At 39.2% G+C, this 18,536-nt stretch overlaps 1 protein-coding gene across 1 annotated transcript; it reads right to left on the bottom strand.

The window, feature by feature from the left end:
* Nucleotides 1-3,329: 3,329 nt before the first annotated feature.
* On the bottom strand, nt 3,330-4,235 carry LOC137271784 (melanopsin-like). Its single transcript, XM_067804188.1, has one exon. It carries the CDS (start codon nt 4,233-4,235, stop codon nt 3,330-3,332), a length of 906 nt encoding a protein of 301 aa, XP_067660289.1.
* Between the last annotated feature and the right edge of the window lie 14,301 nt (nt 4,236-18,536).

The raw sequence follows: 18,536 nt of genomic DNA, 5'->3' as shown, positions 1-18,536 counted from the left end.
CCAAGAGATTATGATTTGGATTGCATTGTTGCTGTTACTATCATCATCCTCGCCATAAATGAATGAATGCTTGTGTGGATGTATGTCCTTATATGTAATTCCATGTGGTTGTTCTTAGCTTTTGCCGTAGTTACTCTTTTACTCGCTTGTTGCAAATATTATCTGCACACGGTATTTATCCATCCAGTTGATGACGTGGACATGGCGTAGATGTGTCGCTTTGGAAAGAGTTCAGCCCGTACCTACCTCTTTTTACATAGTAAATTTGCTCATTCTTAGGTGTAATATTCCAACGCTGACATAAGTTCATTGATTGTTCTTTTTACCTGTTCTAGGTTAGTGAATGTATATTTAGAGTGAGGTATTGATGTCAGTTTGTAATTTTGGTTTTTGATGGGGGCGGGGTTACGTGAGGGACCATAACACCTACTACATGTGTAATGTTTACCGTATCAGTGCCATGTAATATAAATAATTCACGTGTGTATTACCATGGTATTATTCACATAAAAATCAGAGAAGCTGTCATGGTAATGTGTTGACAAAAATATTTATGATTAGTTATGTATGTAAATGTGTGTGTTTAAATTTAGTATTTGCATAACTTAATTAAGTTATGCAGTAATGCGATTCGTGCCAATAATTGATTGCAAAGTTATATGGTTGTTTTACCATGTTTCGGACTTGATTGCTATAGTTGCATAGTTGTACTAAAACGTCCATCGCCTCACACCCCAATGGCTTTGTGATTCTTGCCCAATGAAGGAACTACATCTAACGCTACTACATACAAGTAGCTTAAATGCCTTCCTGTTTGAATTTATGATGAGGGCTCAGCATATATCCCATCAAGAATGGCACTAATCGCAATAATCAAGTTCTAAAACTCATTCAAATTCTCTCTTTTAACCGTATTCTTTCTATGGAACCATATCTTAGTGTTATCAACATAGTAAACTTCGCATTGCTCTTACACAGTTTCGTTGTGCTTCCCATCAGTTAAATGCTGGGGCAGGTAAATACACAAATAAGTATCCCGGCCTGTTGTAAAAGGTTTTGTGGAATAACTATCTCTTCAAGCACAGAAGTCCATCAGTGGGTCCACAACACTTTATTCGTGGTCTAAACATACAATTACAAGATCGTGCACCAACGACCAGGCAGCATCACAGAGGCGATCATCAGCCCACCCGCTGTCCGAGGGACAAGTCCCGACAAACACAAATCGATCATTCTCAATTTGTCCAAAAGGCTCGTATTCTGAGCAGGCTTTCACAAGTCACATTTACAACAGGTGTGTGGTCAGCCCGCTGTATACCGCGCCTCATCCACATTATCATCCTTCAGTGGACAACCGGCCTTTGTCTAACTGATTAAAGGAAACTAGTGACCATGATGGGGACGTGATGACAATAGTGAAGCTGCATTGATTTCACTACTATTGACATTATCTATAGATATGTTCACTTACATAAAGCAGGGAATACATAGATATCCCCGATAAATCCTGTTCCAAAATTCCAACAATATACGCCCTTTCTGTAACCCACATTTTAAGGCATATTGAGAATGAGGTAGCGATAACATTTAGGCATATACTATTTAACCTTTAGGGATAAACACAAAATGGCATAATCAGCTGGGGCTTGTTGACAGCTGACACTGACAAAAGGATATACAGAGGATACAATTCGGAAGCTGATGTGACACATTTCTTTCATTATTCTAGTGATACCATTATTTGAACACACTGACAACAAGCACGAACAACACAAGGTAAGTCCGGAACAAATGACAACTTTAAAGAAATGTCTTTCATAGATACACTTGTACGATGACAAGTGATCATGAAACAGAAAGTACAAGGTAGCATGGATGTTAGTGCTGGGAACTGGCTGAAGTCTCACAACTGAGGACTGCTTCATTACCAACAATCATCCACAACAGTTGGTTAGCGTCATTTTTCAGATGTTCATACCAAGATTGGTATTTCAAATATCTATAACATGATGCAACTTGCTACTTTAAAGTCATGAACACAAACGTTGTGGAGTCTGCAAGAAATATTCAGTCTAAGAATAGTTAAGTGTTTTAAAGACTATAAAATCTTCGGTTATTTCAGTTAACTGGACTTTTCTATCGTCGTCGCCCCACCCCCCTCCCCCCTCTCTCTCTCTGTAAATGTGTTTTACTCGAGTAAATAATTACCCCTCTTTCTATCTCTGTCGATCCCCTCTATCTCTTTCTGTTTTGCACTCAAGTCCATCAACACAATGTTGTATGTATAACACTGGAAAAAAACAGTAAACACCTCCTAATCCTCTCTCTGTGTGTCTGTCCGTCTGTCTGTCTGTCTGTCTGTCTGTCTGTCTGTCTGTCTGTCTATCTATCTATCTATCTACCAGCCAGCCTAATTGGGCTTATCAATAGCGTATTCAAAACGAAGCACATTGCAATAGCATACTGATCACAAAAATACATTATAAGCTGTTCTCAGGTACACACATTCACACTTCACATAAATGACGATCAAATCAATGTACATGATAGCTAGTACATGCTGATAAGCGACAGGCAGGGGTACAAGGTACTACTACAACGATACCTACACAAGTAGGTTTATGCTACAACCGAGAGCATACAGAAAAGGTACATGAAATGTGAACATATTGGCAAAGAAGACACTGAGTGGTGCAGGAAAACAATTAAAAGGGTTTAGGGAACTATGGCGACACTCCTGAGGACTTAGATGGTATAACAGACAGTGCTTCATGGTAGTACTTCTTTGTTTCGAATAACATTGAATCACACATTAAGCACGGAAATTTCCGATGCTTTGCGATTAAAAATCGATGGAAGGGAGATAACTCTAAATCTGTTTACCTTGTGTCGTTTCCAAAATAGCGATTCACATCGCATTCAACAGAAGTGCTTCAAACAGTTCAACATTAAATTCAGGTATTCGGTAAGATAAATACGTTGGGCTCATGTACTCTCGAGGCTTGCGTAAGATAAACAGGTATTTATTTATTTTGCTGCAAAGTACTACCGGTCAAATATGGCTACATGCATGTAATTTTGTATTTTGTTTTGGTGAATTCACATGTACGCTTTTGTCAGGCGCCATGACGTGGATCCGATATCTGCACCTCTCTATAATCTACTAAGATCGTTGGGGTAAACGTGCTTTCAAAGCATTGGCTCGTCACGCCTAAGGCCCTTGTTCGATTCTCCACTTGGATACAATGTGTGAAGCCCATTTCTGGTGTTCCCCGCCTCGTTAGCGCTGAACATTGCTGAAAACGTCGTAAACCAGGCTCAGTCATTCACTAAGACGTTTCCAAAGTGCTACTTAAGTCAGCATGGCCAACACGTCTCTGGCAGGTCTTGCAGCACATGCTCTTCATCGTCTCTCGAAACGGCTTGTACAACTTGAGGTACACCATAAACTTGATGATGTAATACGAAGAGCAGACTGCCCAGGAGACTGCCTTGCCGAACGGTATGTGAACCTTGACGGAGATGATGACGAGAACAGGGACGAAGGAGATGAGGTAGAGTATAGTCGTGAGGTGGACAGTCTGAGACAGCTTCACCTTCGACATGTTGCTAGGACCAAGGGCGGCCATGGAAGGACATTTCATGTAGGACTGGATTTTCAGGAAACACGTGGCCGCTGAACAGATGGGGACGAAGACAATGTTGACTACCAGCAGAACGAGAAACCACCAGTTGGAGGATGTCAGGTTTACGTTCAGGAAGTCAAAAGATGACTCGAGGTCGACTGCATAGAACGACGGGACAACGTAGTACAGGTTCACGATCAGGGCGTTGAAGATCCAGGAACAGCATAGGAAGGCACCGATCCGTTTCCAAGTAATCATGGTCATGTACTGCTGTTGTTTGCAGATAGCCAGGTAGAGATTTGCTGACAGGGCGCTTAAACTGTGAGACACAACGCCACTGAGACCAAACAAAAGAAGCCGAACATGGATGGTTAGTTGAATCATTGGAGGCCGAATCGAAAAAAGGAGTATGAGAACTTGAAGGACAACTTCCTGCAAGACCTCGGCCACCGCCTGGTTGATCATGAGTGCACCAGAGAAGCCCCTCAGACCAGCAGTGCTGGCTATGACAAGGATGATCAGGATGTTTCCACCAATGCCCACTCCGTTGACGGTTCCGGTAATCAATGCAGCGCCAAGGGACAACGTAGTTCCATTTTCAGCGTTCATTTGGCTGACGAATCAGTGAAATTAATGTGAAAAATATACTTAGTACAATTCTATGTTTTTGGGCTTGATGCTGTCAACTTCCAAAGAAATGTTTTTCAAATTGGATGGTTTTTCAGAAATCACTTGTTAAAAACTTGATTTGTGTCCTTAACGTTTTATGCTTGTCAGTCAGACACTGCTTGAACAGTTTCTCACACTTCTCATATGTTCAGTGTCCTTTGTGCGTTCATCTGTAATAAAAGGTAATAATTAGTGACAGTTTGGACATTAGAGTGAGAAGAAATGTGGGTGAGTCAGTGTGGTTGGCTGACGTGGCTTAGTAATATTCCAGCAATATCAGGGTGGATGAGTGAGTGATTTGTAGCGTCACTCCACACGCTGCTAAGTCCTAAGTGACGCAACAAATCTAGTAACGCATTTAGGGTGCACCGGGATTCAAACCCACGGTCGATTCCTGACGGCGCGAGAGGAAACGGTCCTGAACCGAGAGGGGGGCCTTCAGATGACCGGCCCACGAAAGCTTTTAGGGAGTACTGACTATTGCATTACGTCGCTTATAGCGACATTCCAGCAATACTGTATGACACCAGATATGAACACACTGTGGGAATCAAAGATACCGAAACATGAATCTAATTAACCTATGCAGACAATGAATGAGGTTTGATTGTCACATCATCACTGACCCGAGTTCGATTCTCCAAATGGGTACACTGTGTGAAGTCCACTTCTGGGGACCTGACGCGATATTGCTGGAATATTGCTAACAGCGGAACAAACCCATATACCTTTTTCGCTAAACACAACAAAACCTAACACTTGTGAAATCAGTAACACCAACAAGAGGGCACCTGTGCATAAAATGTACCAATATCTGAAATAAAAAGGACATGATGTCTTACGTTTGCCTACTTATCACTGCGATTTTAACCCAAATGGACTGATCTGGGGTATCATTTAATCTGACATTGCCAGGAATAAGAACGTTCAAAATGACAGACGTTCAAAATTTAGTCCATGAATCAATGGCTAAGATTTCAGAAGACACATGGCTTTAGAAAATCACTTTAGACAGTTGAAAATGCTATGGACCATCAGTACTGGCTTCAAAGTGGTATAAAACCATGAAAATCCGGCGTCGAATAGGTCTTTAGCAACCCATGCTTGCCACAAAAGGAGAGACAACTAACGGAATCGGGTGGTAGGGCTTGCTGACTTGGTTGACACATGTTATCGGATCCTAACTGCGCAGATCGATGATTCCCTCGATAAAAGGGTTTGATGTGTGATGTTTGATGATGTTCTGTTAGCAGTTCCACCCCTCGCCATACAACTCGGCTGATACTGCGATAATCTAAACACATCATTGATACCAAACGCATAATCTCATCCTTTTAGTATTGTAATGAGAGTGTGTTTTCTGTAATTTGTATCACTGATTAAGTTTTAGTTACCACTGGGTCACGGTGTTTAGTGTTTTGACTTTGAGGTGTGGGTCACATTTCGTATCACGGCAATGGTAGTTTTAGCGGCATGCCTTCTTAGATAGTGCTCCAGAGTATCTGTTTGTTTAGTTCCTTTTCCATAAAGTTCTGAGTGAATGGCGACTGCCGTATTTTTCTCGGATGTTCACGACTGTGAACCAGATATAAAGGCTGGTTGTTGTGTTGTACAAAGATCACACACGGACTTACAATCGGATTATTCTGGAGTTCTGCACCTGGTTGTCAGCATCACCTGATCTACATCACCATCGTTTGACACAGTCTGGCACACTACTGATTTTGTAAACGTGATTCATTAAGAATTTCTGCTCTCTCACTAATGCCAAGATTGTGGTGAGTTAATATTTCATATTTGTCACCCATTACTTTAGCCTTGTGACTCAATTGCATTGTACTAGAAATCTGTATTGTGATTCTTTATAATTTGCTCATTGTTTGCTTAACATATTATTGAACATTTTATACTTGTCTGTATTATATTTTGCTGGTTCAAAGGGGATTCCTTACACCTTTTGTCATGGCCATGTATTAACCGTAATAGTATATAAGGAATATTTCTAGCTGATATTACATATGGTTTAAATTATATCAGCATATTGATATTTCTCAGTCACAGTTCGATAATAAGAGAAGAGGGGTTTGCAGATTTGCAAATAAGAAAATGTGGAAAACTGTCTGCAGGGCCCGTCGTTCCCATCTCACTCAATGCATATCTTGTAAATATTTCTTGGAGGTTGGTAAATCTACCTGTAATAACATGGCTCTTGGTGATTGTGACAGACTTTCTCTACAAATTACTTATTTGACAAAAGCTTAAGGTAAGTAAATGCTGGTGTCACCTCCTGCACATGCCTTATGTTCTCTTCAAAAAGGTAGGGCATAATGAACTTTCATTTTGGATAGGGAGTGTATATCTTGTAAATATTTCTCGGAGGTTGGTATATCTACCTGTAATAACATGGCTCTTGGTGATTGTGGCAGACTTTCTCTACAAATTACTTATTTGACAAAAGTTTAAGGTAAGTAAATGCTGGTGTCACCTCCTGCATATGCCTTATGTTCTCTTCAAAAAGGTAGGGCATAATGAACTTTCAATTTGGATAGGGAGTGTAGACTTTAACAAACGTTTCAAGGAAAGACATTTTATGAACGCACCACCATTTCCCTCTGTAACCACCCCTAAACACAACGCAGTAGCCCCCATACACGTGCATAGGGCCCCATTCTTGATTTTGACGTTTTTTTCAAGTAGGTTGAGAAATTACTTAGAACCTTAATTTTGACACTCATCTTGCATTACACAATTGTTAGTGTTTGTTTCTAGTCCTTTCTTTTAAAATGAGAATCGTATACATGCAAATTACATGCCATACACAATCATCTTTCAAAAGCGACCACATTCCGAATGATTATGGTTGTGAGGAAGTGCAAATGGTGATGCACTCTCAAAGCATTAAATAATATCGTATCAACATTGATTGATTAAGATAAATCTCCTAAATATTTTTAATCGTAAATTTGAAAAAAAGAGTTCCCCCACTTTTTCTTAAGAGTATAAATACTGAAGCGTAGCAGATTTTTAATCGTAAATTTAAAAAAAAGAGTTCCCCCACTTTTTCTTAAGAGTATAAATACTGAAGCGTAGCAGATTTTTAATCGTAAATTTAAAAAAAAGAGTTCCCCCACTTTTTCTTAAGAGTATAAATACTGAAGCGTAGCAGGGCAACGGTGAAAAAATGTTTTTGGTGTCACTATATCTCCAATGTAGGACATACTATCTTCTACGAAGTTAGCATTAGTTACTAAATTGATAAATGTTTGGTTATGCAGGACGTTAGATAGTAGAAATGCACGTCAATGCATATTCAGGACACTAACGCGATGTTACTACACAGTGTTATTGTGTGTGTGTGTGTGTGTGTGTGTTACGTTTGAGTAGCGTGGACCTTGATGGACCGCTCTTTTGTGGTTTGTGTTTTCGTGATTGTTTACAATACAAGTTGACTTAACTCGGATGGAAAATTGTTGAATGCGGTGAAAAGCAATACGGAATTAAAAAAGGCAAAATGCTGTCATTATAGTTGGTTGTATAAGTGTAAGGGAATAAGTACGCATATGTGCACGCAGATTAACACTAAGTTGCAACGACCTCTGAAATATCCAGTGCATAATAGAAAAATGTAACAAAGTGCAACATCTAACAGTGAACTAACTGCAACGCGTAACAATAGACAAGTAAACGCGAGGCAGTGAAGAACAATAGTCGGTCCAACACATGAAAGTAGTTTGCAACAATTATACTACCCATCAAAAGTCTAGGCTCAGTTAAAACACTCACCATATGCTATATGTGTATACATGGTTACAACGAAGATGAATTTCTCCACCACCTTGGGTGAAACAACTGCAAACCTTATGCAGATTAATGGCACAATGGTGATTCATCAAATTGCTGAAAAGTATGTGGAAATATCGTGCATGTGAACTGCTGCGTTTCAGTGTAAGGTTTTGGTAAGAATTTGCCATTTTTCACCGAGTTTCATCATTTGCTGAACAAATGACAATAATCTTGTCAACGTTACGAATTTGTTTTACTATACATCTGTTTATGTGTAAACAGCATCTTTAAACAGTATGGAACATTTTGCAAAAGCTAGTTTAGAACAGTTAACTGAAGTATGCGGCTACATTTACACAGTGAGTCTAAACGTTTGATGGGTAGTATAGTTGAACACACAGGTCTAATGGTGAAGGAAACAGTAGATTCTTAGAGTATATGAAATACGTGATTGTAGACTCTAATGGTAAATATAACACATAACTGAATGAAACACATGGCTTATACTCTAACAGTGACTGAAACAGTTAAAGAGGAAATGGTTGCCGTGTCTGGGGGAATTAAGTTGACTATTTGAGATTAATGTATATCAACATTAAGATTAATGTATATCATGCATATCAACATATATCGAGGATCTCATACGTAGGAGATAGTAAGTCCTACGTAGGTGGTACTAAGGATCTTAGAAATCTTGGCTAGACTCCCCAAAAATACATGCACGTACGCCGATTTCTAAAGTATGGAATATAATCCAGAAAATCAAGAGTAAGGGCTCTAGATCTAGCATTCACCACCTAAAAGTCCGAAACCAGTGACTAACTAATAGATCTGATATTGCAAATAAGATAGGAAAAACATTGGCGAAATATATTTCTTCGTCAGATTATGTACCTCCATTCCAAAAGTATCAAAAACAGCAAGAAACGAAATCTATTAATTTTAATTCAGATAATGGTCAAGACTATATTGAGGTATTTTCGATTAACTCACACCCTAATGTTCTTGACCGGGCCCGCGATACTGCTGCAGGAGCTGTTAACATCCATTATTAGCTCCTGAAGCTTTTACCAGAATCATGTTTAGAGACCCTTGATGAGTCATCCCTTAAGCAACCATGTATAAAATTAACCTTGAAGCACAACAAATCTATACTGAATCAAATACTGTGTTTTAATCCTCTTTGTGAGGATCTATACACTAAATAGACTTCTCTTTTTCCGGCTCTGGATCTAAGAGTGAAACCTTTCCTTTCTGCCGCTGGGATTGTGCTAGAAAATATATCTCCTTCCCATCTGCTTTCTTCTTCTCCTTGGCGGTTAGTTAGACCTTAAGTTGATCTAACTATGACAACATTTAAAAATCGAAAACAAATGAATTACAACATAACCAAAAAGAAAATAGTCAATAAAAAGTAAATATTGTACATACAAATCCTTATTTACTGATGGATCAAAGGATGGTGGGGCAGTTGCTTGTGCCACTGTCAAAGGATCCAGAACAGTATCATCCAGGATACCAGATCATGGCTCATTTTTACAGCTGAAGCGAACGCAATATTAACAGCCTAAATGTATTTATAAACACCCCAAATATGAACAGTATATAATTTACTGAGACTCTCTTTCGTGTCTTCAGGCTATTAAAACTATTTTCATTGTCTAGTAGGTATCAATAAATTACCCTAAAACACTATATTGGTTAGACCTACTTGGGTTGTTAGTCCAGATTTGAAGAGGTCAAGATATGCATATGAATACTAGTCGTATTGAAAGGTTTCTTGACTGTGTTGAATTATCCATCAGAAGGGATAAATGTTGCAAATCACGAACTATGAAGGAATAATATAAGTTCTCATTTAATTATTGCATAGCTAAAAGAATTAGATTTGTTAACTGATTTGTAAATAGATACATATTTATGACTGGAAGTTTGAATTTGTAACTAAGATTGTTAGTTGCTGTATCCTCGAAAGGGTTAAAGTACTGTCAACGCGTGTATATGGAGAATTAGTTCGGTATTAAATGAAGAGTACGTTGATGATAACGAAGGCACCAGTAGTCAACAGGTTCATAGATGGTTGGTGCGTCGACTTGGGATCGGTTCATGATTAAGATGGGCATTACGTTGACGAAGACAAATGAATACGTTGATGAGGACGAAGGCATAGTTTAATTCGAACTACTTTAGTTGACTTCACATGACATGACAAACAAGTATACATGAATGAGGCAAACGGACTTCCAGCAATATATTATATATTAGTACATAATATTCATCAGTACATAGCGAATTAGTACATGATCACTGTAAAGCAATTCTTAATGTCGTTGACGTCCCGTGCAGCAAATATATCTATGCAGTGACGGTAAGAGCGTGATCATCTTGTCAATTTGACATCAGAAAAATAATCAAACGATCGTTGCCATGTACATTTCACATTCACGTATTGGCTACTTGGGACAGATTCAGTAAATATTTCAGAGAAAGATATTTAAATCTGGAGTCTGGCTTTGTAGTGAGGCTGAGTACCAAGTAGTGATAATAATTAGCGTCATAAAAAGTATGCATTAAACATCTCAGTAAATATTTCACATTAAAAAATTTGACACCAGGAGTCTTACTTTACCGGACCCGTGAAGGTCCCTGGGTAGAATAGGCCTTCAGCAACCCATGCTTGCTATAAAAGGCGGCTCTGCTGGTCGTAAGAGGCGACTAACGGGATCGGGTGGTCAGGCTCGCTGACTTGACACATGTCATCGGTTCCCAACTGCGCAGATCGATGCTCGTGTTGTTGGTCACTGGCGTGTCTGGTCCAGACTCGATTAATTTACAGACCGCCTCCACATAGCTGGAATACTGCTGAGTGCGGCGTAAAACTAAACTCACTCACTCTAACTTTACCGCGTGACTCAGACGGTACTGATGCCCTTTTAAGCATGATGGGCGCTCCTCCCGTGTCTATGACGGAGCGTGCCCATATAGGGTGGTTGCTATGCCCAATAAAAAATAATAATCCTACAGTGGATGCTATTCCTGTGTCGTTGCCAACGCCTGCCCATATATTGTGGGTTCTGTGCCCTAGAAAAATAAACGATAATAACCCTACTCTGACTTCAAAATTCTGAAATACTGAATATTGCTTTGCTGTTAATGTCTTAACCCTCACACATAATAGAAAAGTGTTTGTGGGAGGCTAGACCCAAGAATATCTCCAATCTGCCTTCATTCTACAGAGGTAATTTGGAGCACATTGTTGTCAAGAAAATCCATTATGGTATAGACATAAGAAGTTAGTAATGTACTGGTCTGTTATCAAACATACCTGGTTGCCCTTATCAACAATAACACATTGTATATTCTGCACTCAGTCCATTAAGTACACACAGATAAGTAAGTAATGATCTGTCTTGTACACAATATCCATCTTGAAGACGTGCTTCTGTATGAACGGAGGGTCTCCATAGTGATGGCTGTAGACAGATCTCTGTAGAAAAGACGCATGTACTTGGTAGGCTTGTGGTATCTCGTTTCTTCCTTAACCTGTATGTTGTCCATTAGGTGGTTGCTGTATGGTGCTCCATTCAAGATTGAGCGGCTTTGACGATCCATGTTGATCAAGAGCCTTGCAATCTCTTCATTTTGACTTAGAACTTGGGGAATCATCCTTGAAACATAATGTTAATGGTAGGCACGTACAGAGGTTTCAAAACCGGGAGCAAGCTAAAACGTTGATCTACCCGGATTCTAACACCATTTGTCAACACGTTCACATATGGTTGGTGCCTCGACTGGGGATCGTTTCATGATTAAGATGAACATTACGTTGACGAAGACAAATGCATACGTTGATGAAGACGAAGGCATAGTTTAGTTCAAACTTCTTTAATTGGTTTCACAAGACATGACAAACAAGTATACATGAATGAGGTGAGCGGACTTCCAGCTCAACCCCAGGGCCTTTCCTGCGAGCGGCATAACCCTGCCCGCGGCCGTCCCTAAACAGACAATCAGAATACATTCACTCACTCAAATTCAAATTCAGTGTAGATGTGAACATACATACACACACACATACACACACATACACACACACACACACACACACACACACACACACACACACACACACACACACACACACACACACACACACTGTCCTGTATAAGTTAGACTATTTTAGATTAAATTACTAGTTTTAATTGGATATCTGTGATAAAATGTCTACCTTTTTTTAGAGTTTTACTGTTCTTTGTCAAGAGGTTTTTGTTTCTGTGCCTAGTTTTCTTAATGTACAATCTAATTATCATTTTTACCCGTCACGATATGGCTGCAATATTGCCGATGTGACGATAAATATCAACTCACTCACTCACTCACTCCGTAATCTATCACTGCCATGTCCAAAGCGGGCGAGTGGTTTGTTACTGAATACACTTGTCTGTTTGTCTGTCTGTCTGTCTGTCTGTCTGTCGATGCAGATCTTGGCTATAACTGATCTTCAGCAACCCATGCCTGTCATAAGAGGCGACCAACAGAATTGGTCGGTCAGTCTCGGTGACTTGGACACAAAATCATCAGTGTTGTAAATAGTTCTAAATATGAAATTAAAAGCACTATAGTCTCAACTTTTCAAAACCTGTTAGACTTAATGTAAACTACTGTGGTGAGTGAGTGACTATTTTTACGCTGCTTTTAGCAATATTTCAGCAATATCACGGCTTGGGACACCGGAAATATGCTCCATACACTGTACCCATGTGGGGAATCGAATCATGGTCATCCACGTGCTTTGTAACGTATATTGCCGAAGTGTTTGTAAAAACAAAGACGCTGAAAAGTCACCGTGCACTACCCGTGACAACTGTTGGAAAGCTGTGCATGCGAAACAAGACCAACGTTTACCGTAAACTCCAAATACGGAGGTTTGAAGTTTCACACTTTAATACGTTATACTACATTAGACAATTTTCTAAACGGCATTATGTATTTACGTATTAAGTTACTGAAAGTGTTATTTGTAGGATAAAACACAACTGGTTATGGTTTTGAAAGTAAGACCCGAGACCGGAGGGCGGGGAGAAGTAAAACCGTGTAGCGTTTGTGTTCTTATTTCCTTCTACCAGATAGTCGACGGCTTACTTCACAACCATAACCCAGGATGAGTGCTCTGTTATACATATATTCCGTCATTTATGGATGATTATATGATCGTGCAATGAAGCTGCATAACAAGAACTGAAGTGCTATTAAATTCAATTTAATGAAAGTAGATGACTGAAGTGGTGGATGACTAAAACATGCTACTTAACTATAAATAATGGATAAATCAACCCCGGCATCTTTGCTGGCCCGGTGGCAATGAGACAGAGCGTCTGTATTATATCCTGATAGATCTATTCTTGCTAGGATAAACATAGGCACGTTAACGTTGACTATATTTCCAGTTGATTTCAAACACTGGCATACCATCTGAATTTCAATGGAAATATAGGGTTAGGATAACGTAAAACCTGGAAAGAGGTCTTACAAAACGTAAAATCTCGGAGCAAACAAAAAACTCAAATGCTGTTATTCCGGGAAATGAAGTCATGGATAATATAAACACTTCTAAAACTAGTTAAAGAATACCCAAGTGTTTCAAGTGACTAAAAGCTCACCTGTCATGTTGTGTCGCTGGTAAACTATAGTCAAATGAAAACACCAGAAGTTCTTTTGAGCAGTATAGTTAGAAGTACCGTTCAGGTTTATATGACTGATATAGAACCACATGCATAGGAACGGGACAGACAAAAACAAATCGAATGAATGATATGGTAACATTTAAGACATTACCTGACGTTCCGTCTGGTGTTCACATCTCACAACGAGACTTATCTCAGCTCCGGCTTTGAGTGATATGTGACTGATTATTTGCCACACCTTGTTCCCCATGCTGAGAAATCCTGGCACTTGCTGAGTCCAATGTCCAGCGCTCATTAAAACAGAAGAGGCATCAGATGGATCGATATCTCATTTGACGAGTTGACGCTTTGACAACTAACCTACCCCAGTGTCCGCGAGTGTTTATTGTACAAAATAATATACATACTCGCGACGTTGGTTTCATCGGTAGGGGATCGAATGGTATCAAATGTCATCACACTGTGATTCTGAATGGGACATAGACTCACTGCGGTGCCTAATGTCCTGTGCTCATTACAACACAAAGTAAATCGATACTAGTATCACATTGACGAGTTAACACATAAACAACTAACCTACCCCAGTGTCCGCCAATGTTTATTGCACAGAACTCACACTCTCTCTCTCTGTCTCACAGACGAACACAAACACACACACATACAAACACACACACACACACACACACACACACACACACACACAAACACACACATTGTCAACCCTACCATGTAACATCAGTAGTACATCCCTATCTATACTGTACCGTCATTAGCCTGCTTATATTGTCAACGTAACCCATGTGTTGTTATTCTTGTACCTTTATACCATGTACTTCCTACTTCTTCCGTTTGTATTGTTAACATGTAGGTTGCGCGCGTGTGTACGTGTGGTTGTGCGTGAGTCTCTCTGTCTCTCGTTCAAGTAGCTGTATTTGAGTACATAATGTACAGACTGATATATATTTTCACCGACTTTCACACCTTTGTTTAAACAAATTAAATATTGAGTCGTTTGCACACACATTTAATGCGCCCTCACACCCGCCCACACCTGCTGTCTTCAACCTCATCCGTTTGTCTTGTCAACATGTTGGATGTGTGTATGTGCTTATGTATGTGTGCGTGTGTGTGAGGGAGAGAGAGAGAGAGAGAGAGAGAGAGAGAGAGAGAGAGAGAGAGAGAGAGAGAGAGAGAGTGTGTGTGTGTGTGTGTGTGTGTCAGTGTGTTGGGGCGGGGCTCCAGAAATGGATTTCGCACAATGTTGGGGGTCAGCTTATTCCACTGCGTTAATAAGAAACAGGTGTTACTTGGCGGCCCGGCCTCAGTGACGACTCCGGAGTAAATGGGCTGTTGATATGTGTACGGAAAGTGAGATTCCAATTTGCCAATTCCGAGATCAATCATGATTAAATAACATAGAGTAAATGACAGGGTGTAAATGACCTGGTTTAAATGATCACCTGCAAGGACTGTCCCAGACGTTTCCGTCATGTCCCTGGAAGAATCTCCCAAATACAACAAAACTGCCTGTGTATATAGAACGGTACTCAAGCATGAAGATAACGTGAAAAATATGAATTGCACAAACTGGAAATGCCTAGATATTCAAACTTCTCTACGCTCCCATTTGCTGTCAACAGCTGCTCCAAATGGACTAACAGAATGTTAGATCAAGTATCATCATTTGAAAAAGTATACTCCCATGCGTAGACCATGAACCGATATTGTCTCTGACTGCGACGATTCCGATTTAGATGTAGACTTACTGCTTGCCAACTATACGCATTATGACATTGAACGACAGATGATGAAGATTGCTTTGGCGGTGATGACATGTCCTTCGACAGATCTGAAGATGACAAAGCTTCGTCGACCACCTCTCCTAATCATTATAAAATACGAAATCACAGAATGCTTGTCCACTTTGCAGCAACCCCTACCGGAGTAACGGGGGCTTTCGTCGTGATCATGTTACCAAGGGACACAACAGATCGGATATTACAGGAAAGCATTCAGTTTATTTAATGTATCAAAGTGAATATATGTACCATGTGAGGAACAACTAAAACCAATCTGATTTGCTAAATTATACAATGACATGCTAATGTATTTTGGAATCTTCAACATTTACAAAATGTACACAATTCTAACACATTCCCTCCACCAGTGACACTAATCATAAACTGCCACGCTAATGTATTTAGGTATCTTAAATATTTACAACATGTACACAGTTCTAACACATTCCCTCCAGCAGTGACACTGATGACAAACTGACATGCTATTGTATTTTGGTATCTTCAATGTCTACAACATGTACACAGTTCTAACACATTCCCTCCAGCAGTGACACTGATGACAAACTGACATGCTAAATGTATTTTGGTATCTTCAATGTCTACAAAACGTACATAGTTCGTGCAGTTTAGTCCCCGTTGTCAACATTAGCAAGCGGGCCGCAGGTGTTCACTTTACACTAATGAAATCCATTAAATATGTGAATGATTTATTTCAGGTCACAATTTCTTCTTTCATATTAACGGTTTACCTCAGCAAGTGCCATGACCAGACTTTCTCTATAATTTCACACAAATTATATACTGACTATCTGGGGTAAAGCTTCGTTCCAACGTTCACATAAATGTTATGTCATCAGTCAATAGGCATCACTTGAATATATCTAGACATTTTTTTATTTTATCACATCAACATCAACGTGGCTGCACTGTCAAAAACCAAGACAAACCCCCTTCAGCAGACAGGGCGGATACTCATAGTAAAGACGAAAACACCCCCGATTTCTTGCCAGCAGATGTGTACATGGAGGGTATTCTCACAGAAGTTTTACTAAAGTCTTTTTCATCGATAATGTTTGACCCTATGAACTACGCTTCATATTCCCTGAATGGCCCTTATCTTGTTGCTGTACCAAAAGAGTGTTCACAGGAATCTAGCATCAGTTCTGACCCCGGAATTCCATTCAGTTGTTTGACAAGTTTGGATAAGACTGTTCCCTTTCATCTGACAGAGAACAGTTATGGGTGAAATTTCATCAGATGCGACTTAATGAAGAATTACAATCTGACATTAACACCTCACAGGAACAGAAACAGAATTTTATGGTACAAAGGAGAAAAAAACACCAAAATATTTCTGTCACTTAGAAAATAGGAAATATATCAGCAAATCAATAAATAAAGTTGTCACAGATAAGAATGAAGAAATTACTGACAGTGATGCGATATTAAATGAACTTAAACTAGAGTCTTATAAAAAGCTGTATTCTTCTACTGAAAATCATGAGAATAATACCTATTTAGAAAATGTGATAACTCCAACATTGAGTCTCCAACAGAGAGACATACTGGAAAAGGAATTAAGCATAAATAAAATATCATCAGCAATAAGAAATATGAAAAATAACAAAAACCCCGGTATAGATGGATTTCCAATTGATTTCTTTATATTCTTCTGGAAAGAACTTAAGGTCTGGATTTTCAGATTTATTAAGGATGTATCAAAACGAAATTATAGGACTTTATTGAAGAATTGGAGACCAATTACCTTATTAAATGCTCTGTATAAACTAATAAGCGCATGTATCTCAAACCGGTTAAAACTACTCTTGATTGATTGATACACAATAACCAAACTGGATTTATTCCGGGGAGGATATTAAGTAAAAATATAATAAGTTATTATATGACATTATGTTTGAAACTAAAAAAGAGACATGTCAGGTTTACTAATTCGAAAAAAGCATTTGACACAGTTTCCAAGGATTTCATCAATTCTGTTCTAGCAAAATTCGGTTTCGGTCCAAATATTGTACGGTGGATTAATGTCTTAACATATGGCACATCCTTGTGTGTAATTCAGAATGGGCATTCCTCTGACTTCTTCTCACACCAACGGGGTTGCAGGCAAGGGGATCCCATATCTTCATACCTGTTTCTTTTTGTAGCTGAAATCTTAGGATGTATGATAAGACAACATGAATTTATAAAGGACATTGTAATTAACGATCAAGAATACTTTCGGGTCAATATGCAGATGACACTGAACTATTTCTGGATGGCACTGAGGAAAATTTGTACCCCGCTATAGACACACTTAATACATTTTACAATATGTCAGGACTAAAAATAAACATAGATAAGACTAAAGCAATATGTTTAGGCTCAAAAGATGTTAGCAGGGATATATTATGTCATGATCTGAATATAGAATGGCAAAGAGGACAATTTGAAGTTTTAGGAATTAAATTCACTCCGGATTTGAAGGATCTACGGGTTATTAACACAAAGAAAAGATTGGAAGAGATCAATAGATTACTGGCAACCTTGAGAACAAGACAGCTGAGTCTAATAGGCAAAATTACTGTTGTTAAGACATTGGCCCTCTCAAAATTAGTTCATATTTTTAGCACTTTACCTAGCCCCACAGAGGACTTTATCGCCGCTTTTGAACGAATATTTTTTAAAATTCATCTGGAATGACAAAAACGACAAGATCAAACGGAGCACCTTAGAAAGGATTATAAAAAGGGGGCCTACGTATGATATCAAGATCTTTTTTAAAGACATGAAATTATCTACTCTCAAACTATACTTGAAAAACACAAATCCTTGTAAGCCCATTCTCTTCCCACAGTGGTTACTTGTCACATCTTCCTACGTAACCTCTGTTCTAATACGACCCTTTCATGGTGCGAGTGTTCAAGACTCCAGATTGGAGGCAATCAGATTTAGTAGTGCAATCAGCGACCTTGTTT

The sequence above is a fragment of the Haliotis asinina genome, chromosome 1 (genome assembly GCF_037392515.1).
Source record: "Haliotis asinina isolate JCU_RB_2024 chromosome 1, JCU_Hal_asi_v2, whole genome shotgun sequence".
NCBI classification, from domain to species: Eukaryota; Metazoa; Mollusca; class Gastropoda; order Lepetellida; family Haliotidae; genus Haliotis; species Haliotis asinina.
Note: the sequence above shows the minus strand (reverse complement) of the source record. Positions and strands in the feature narration are given on the sequence as shown.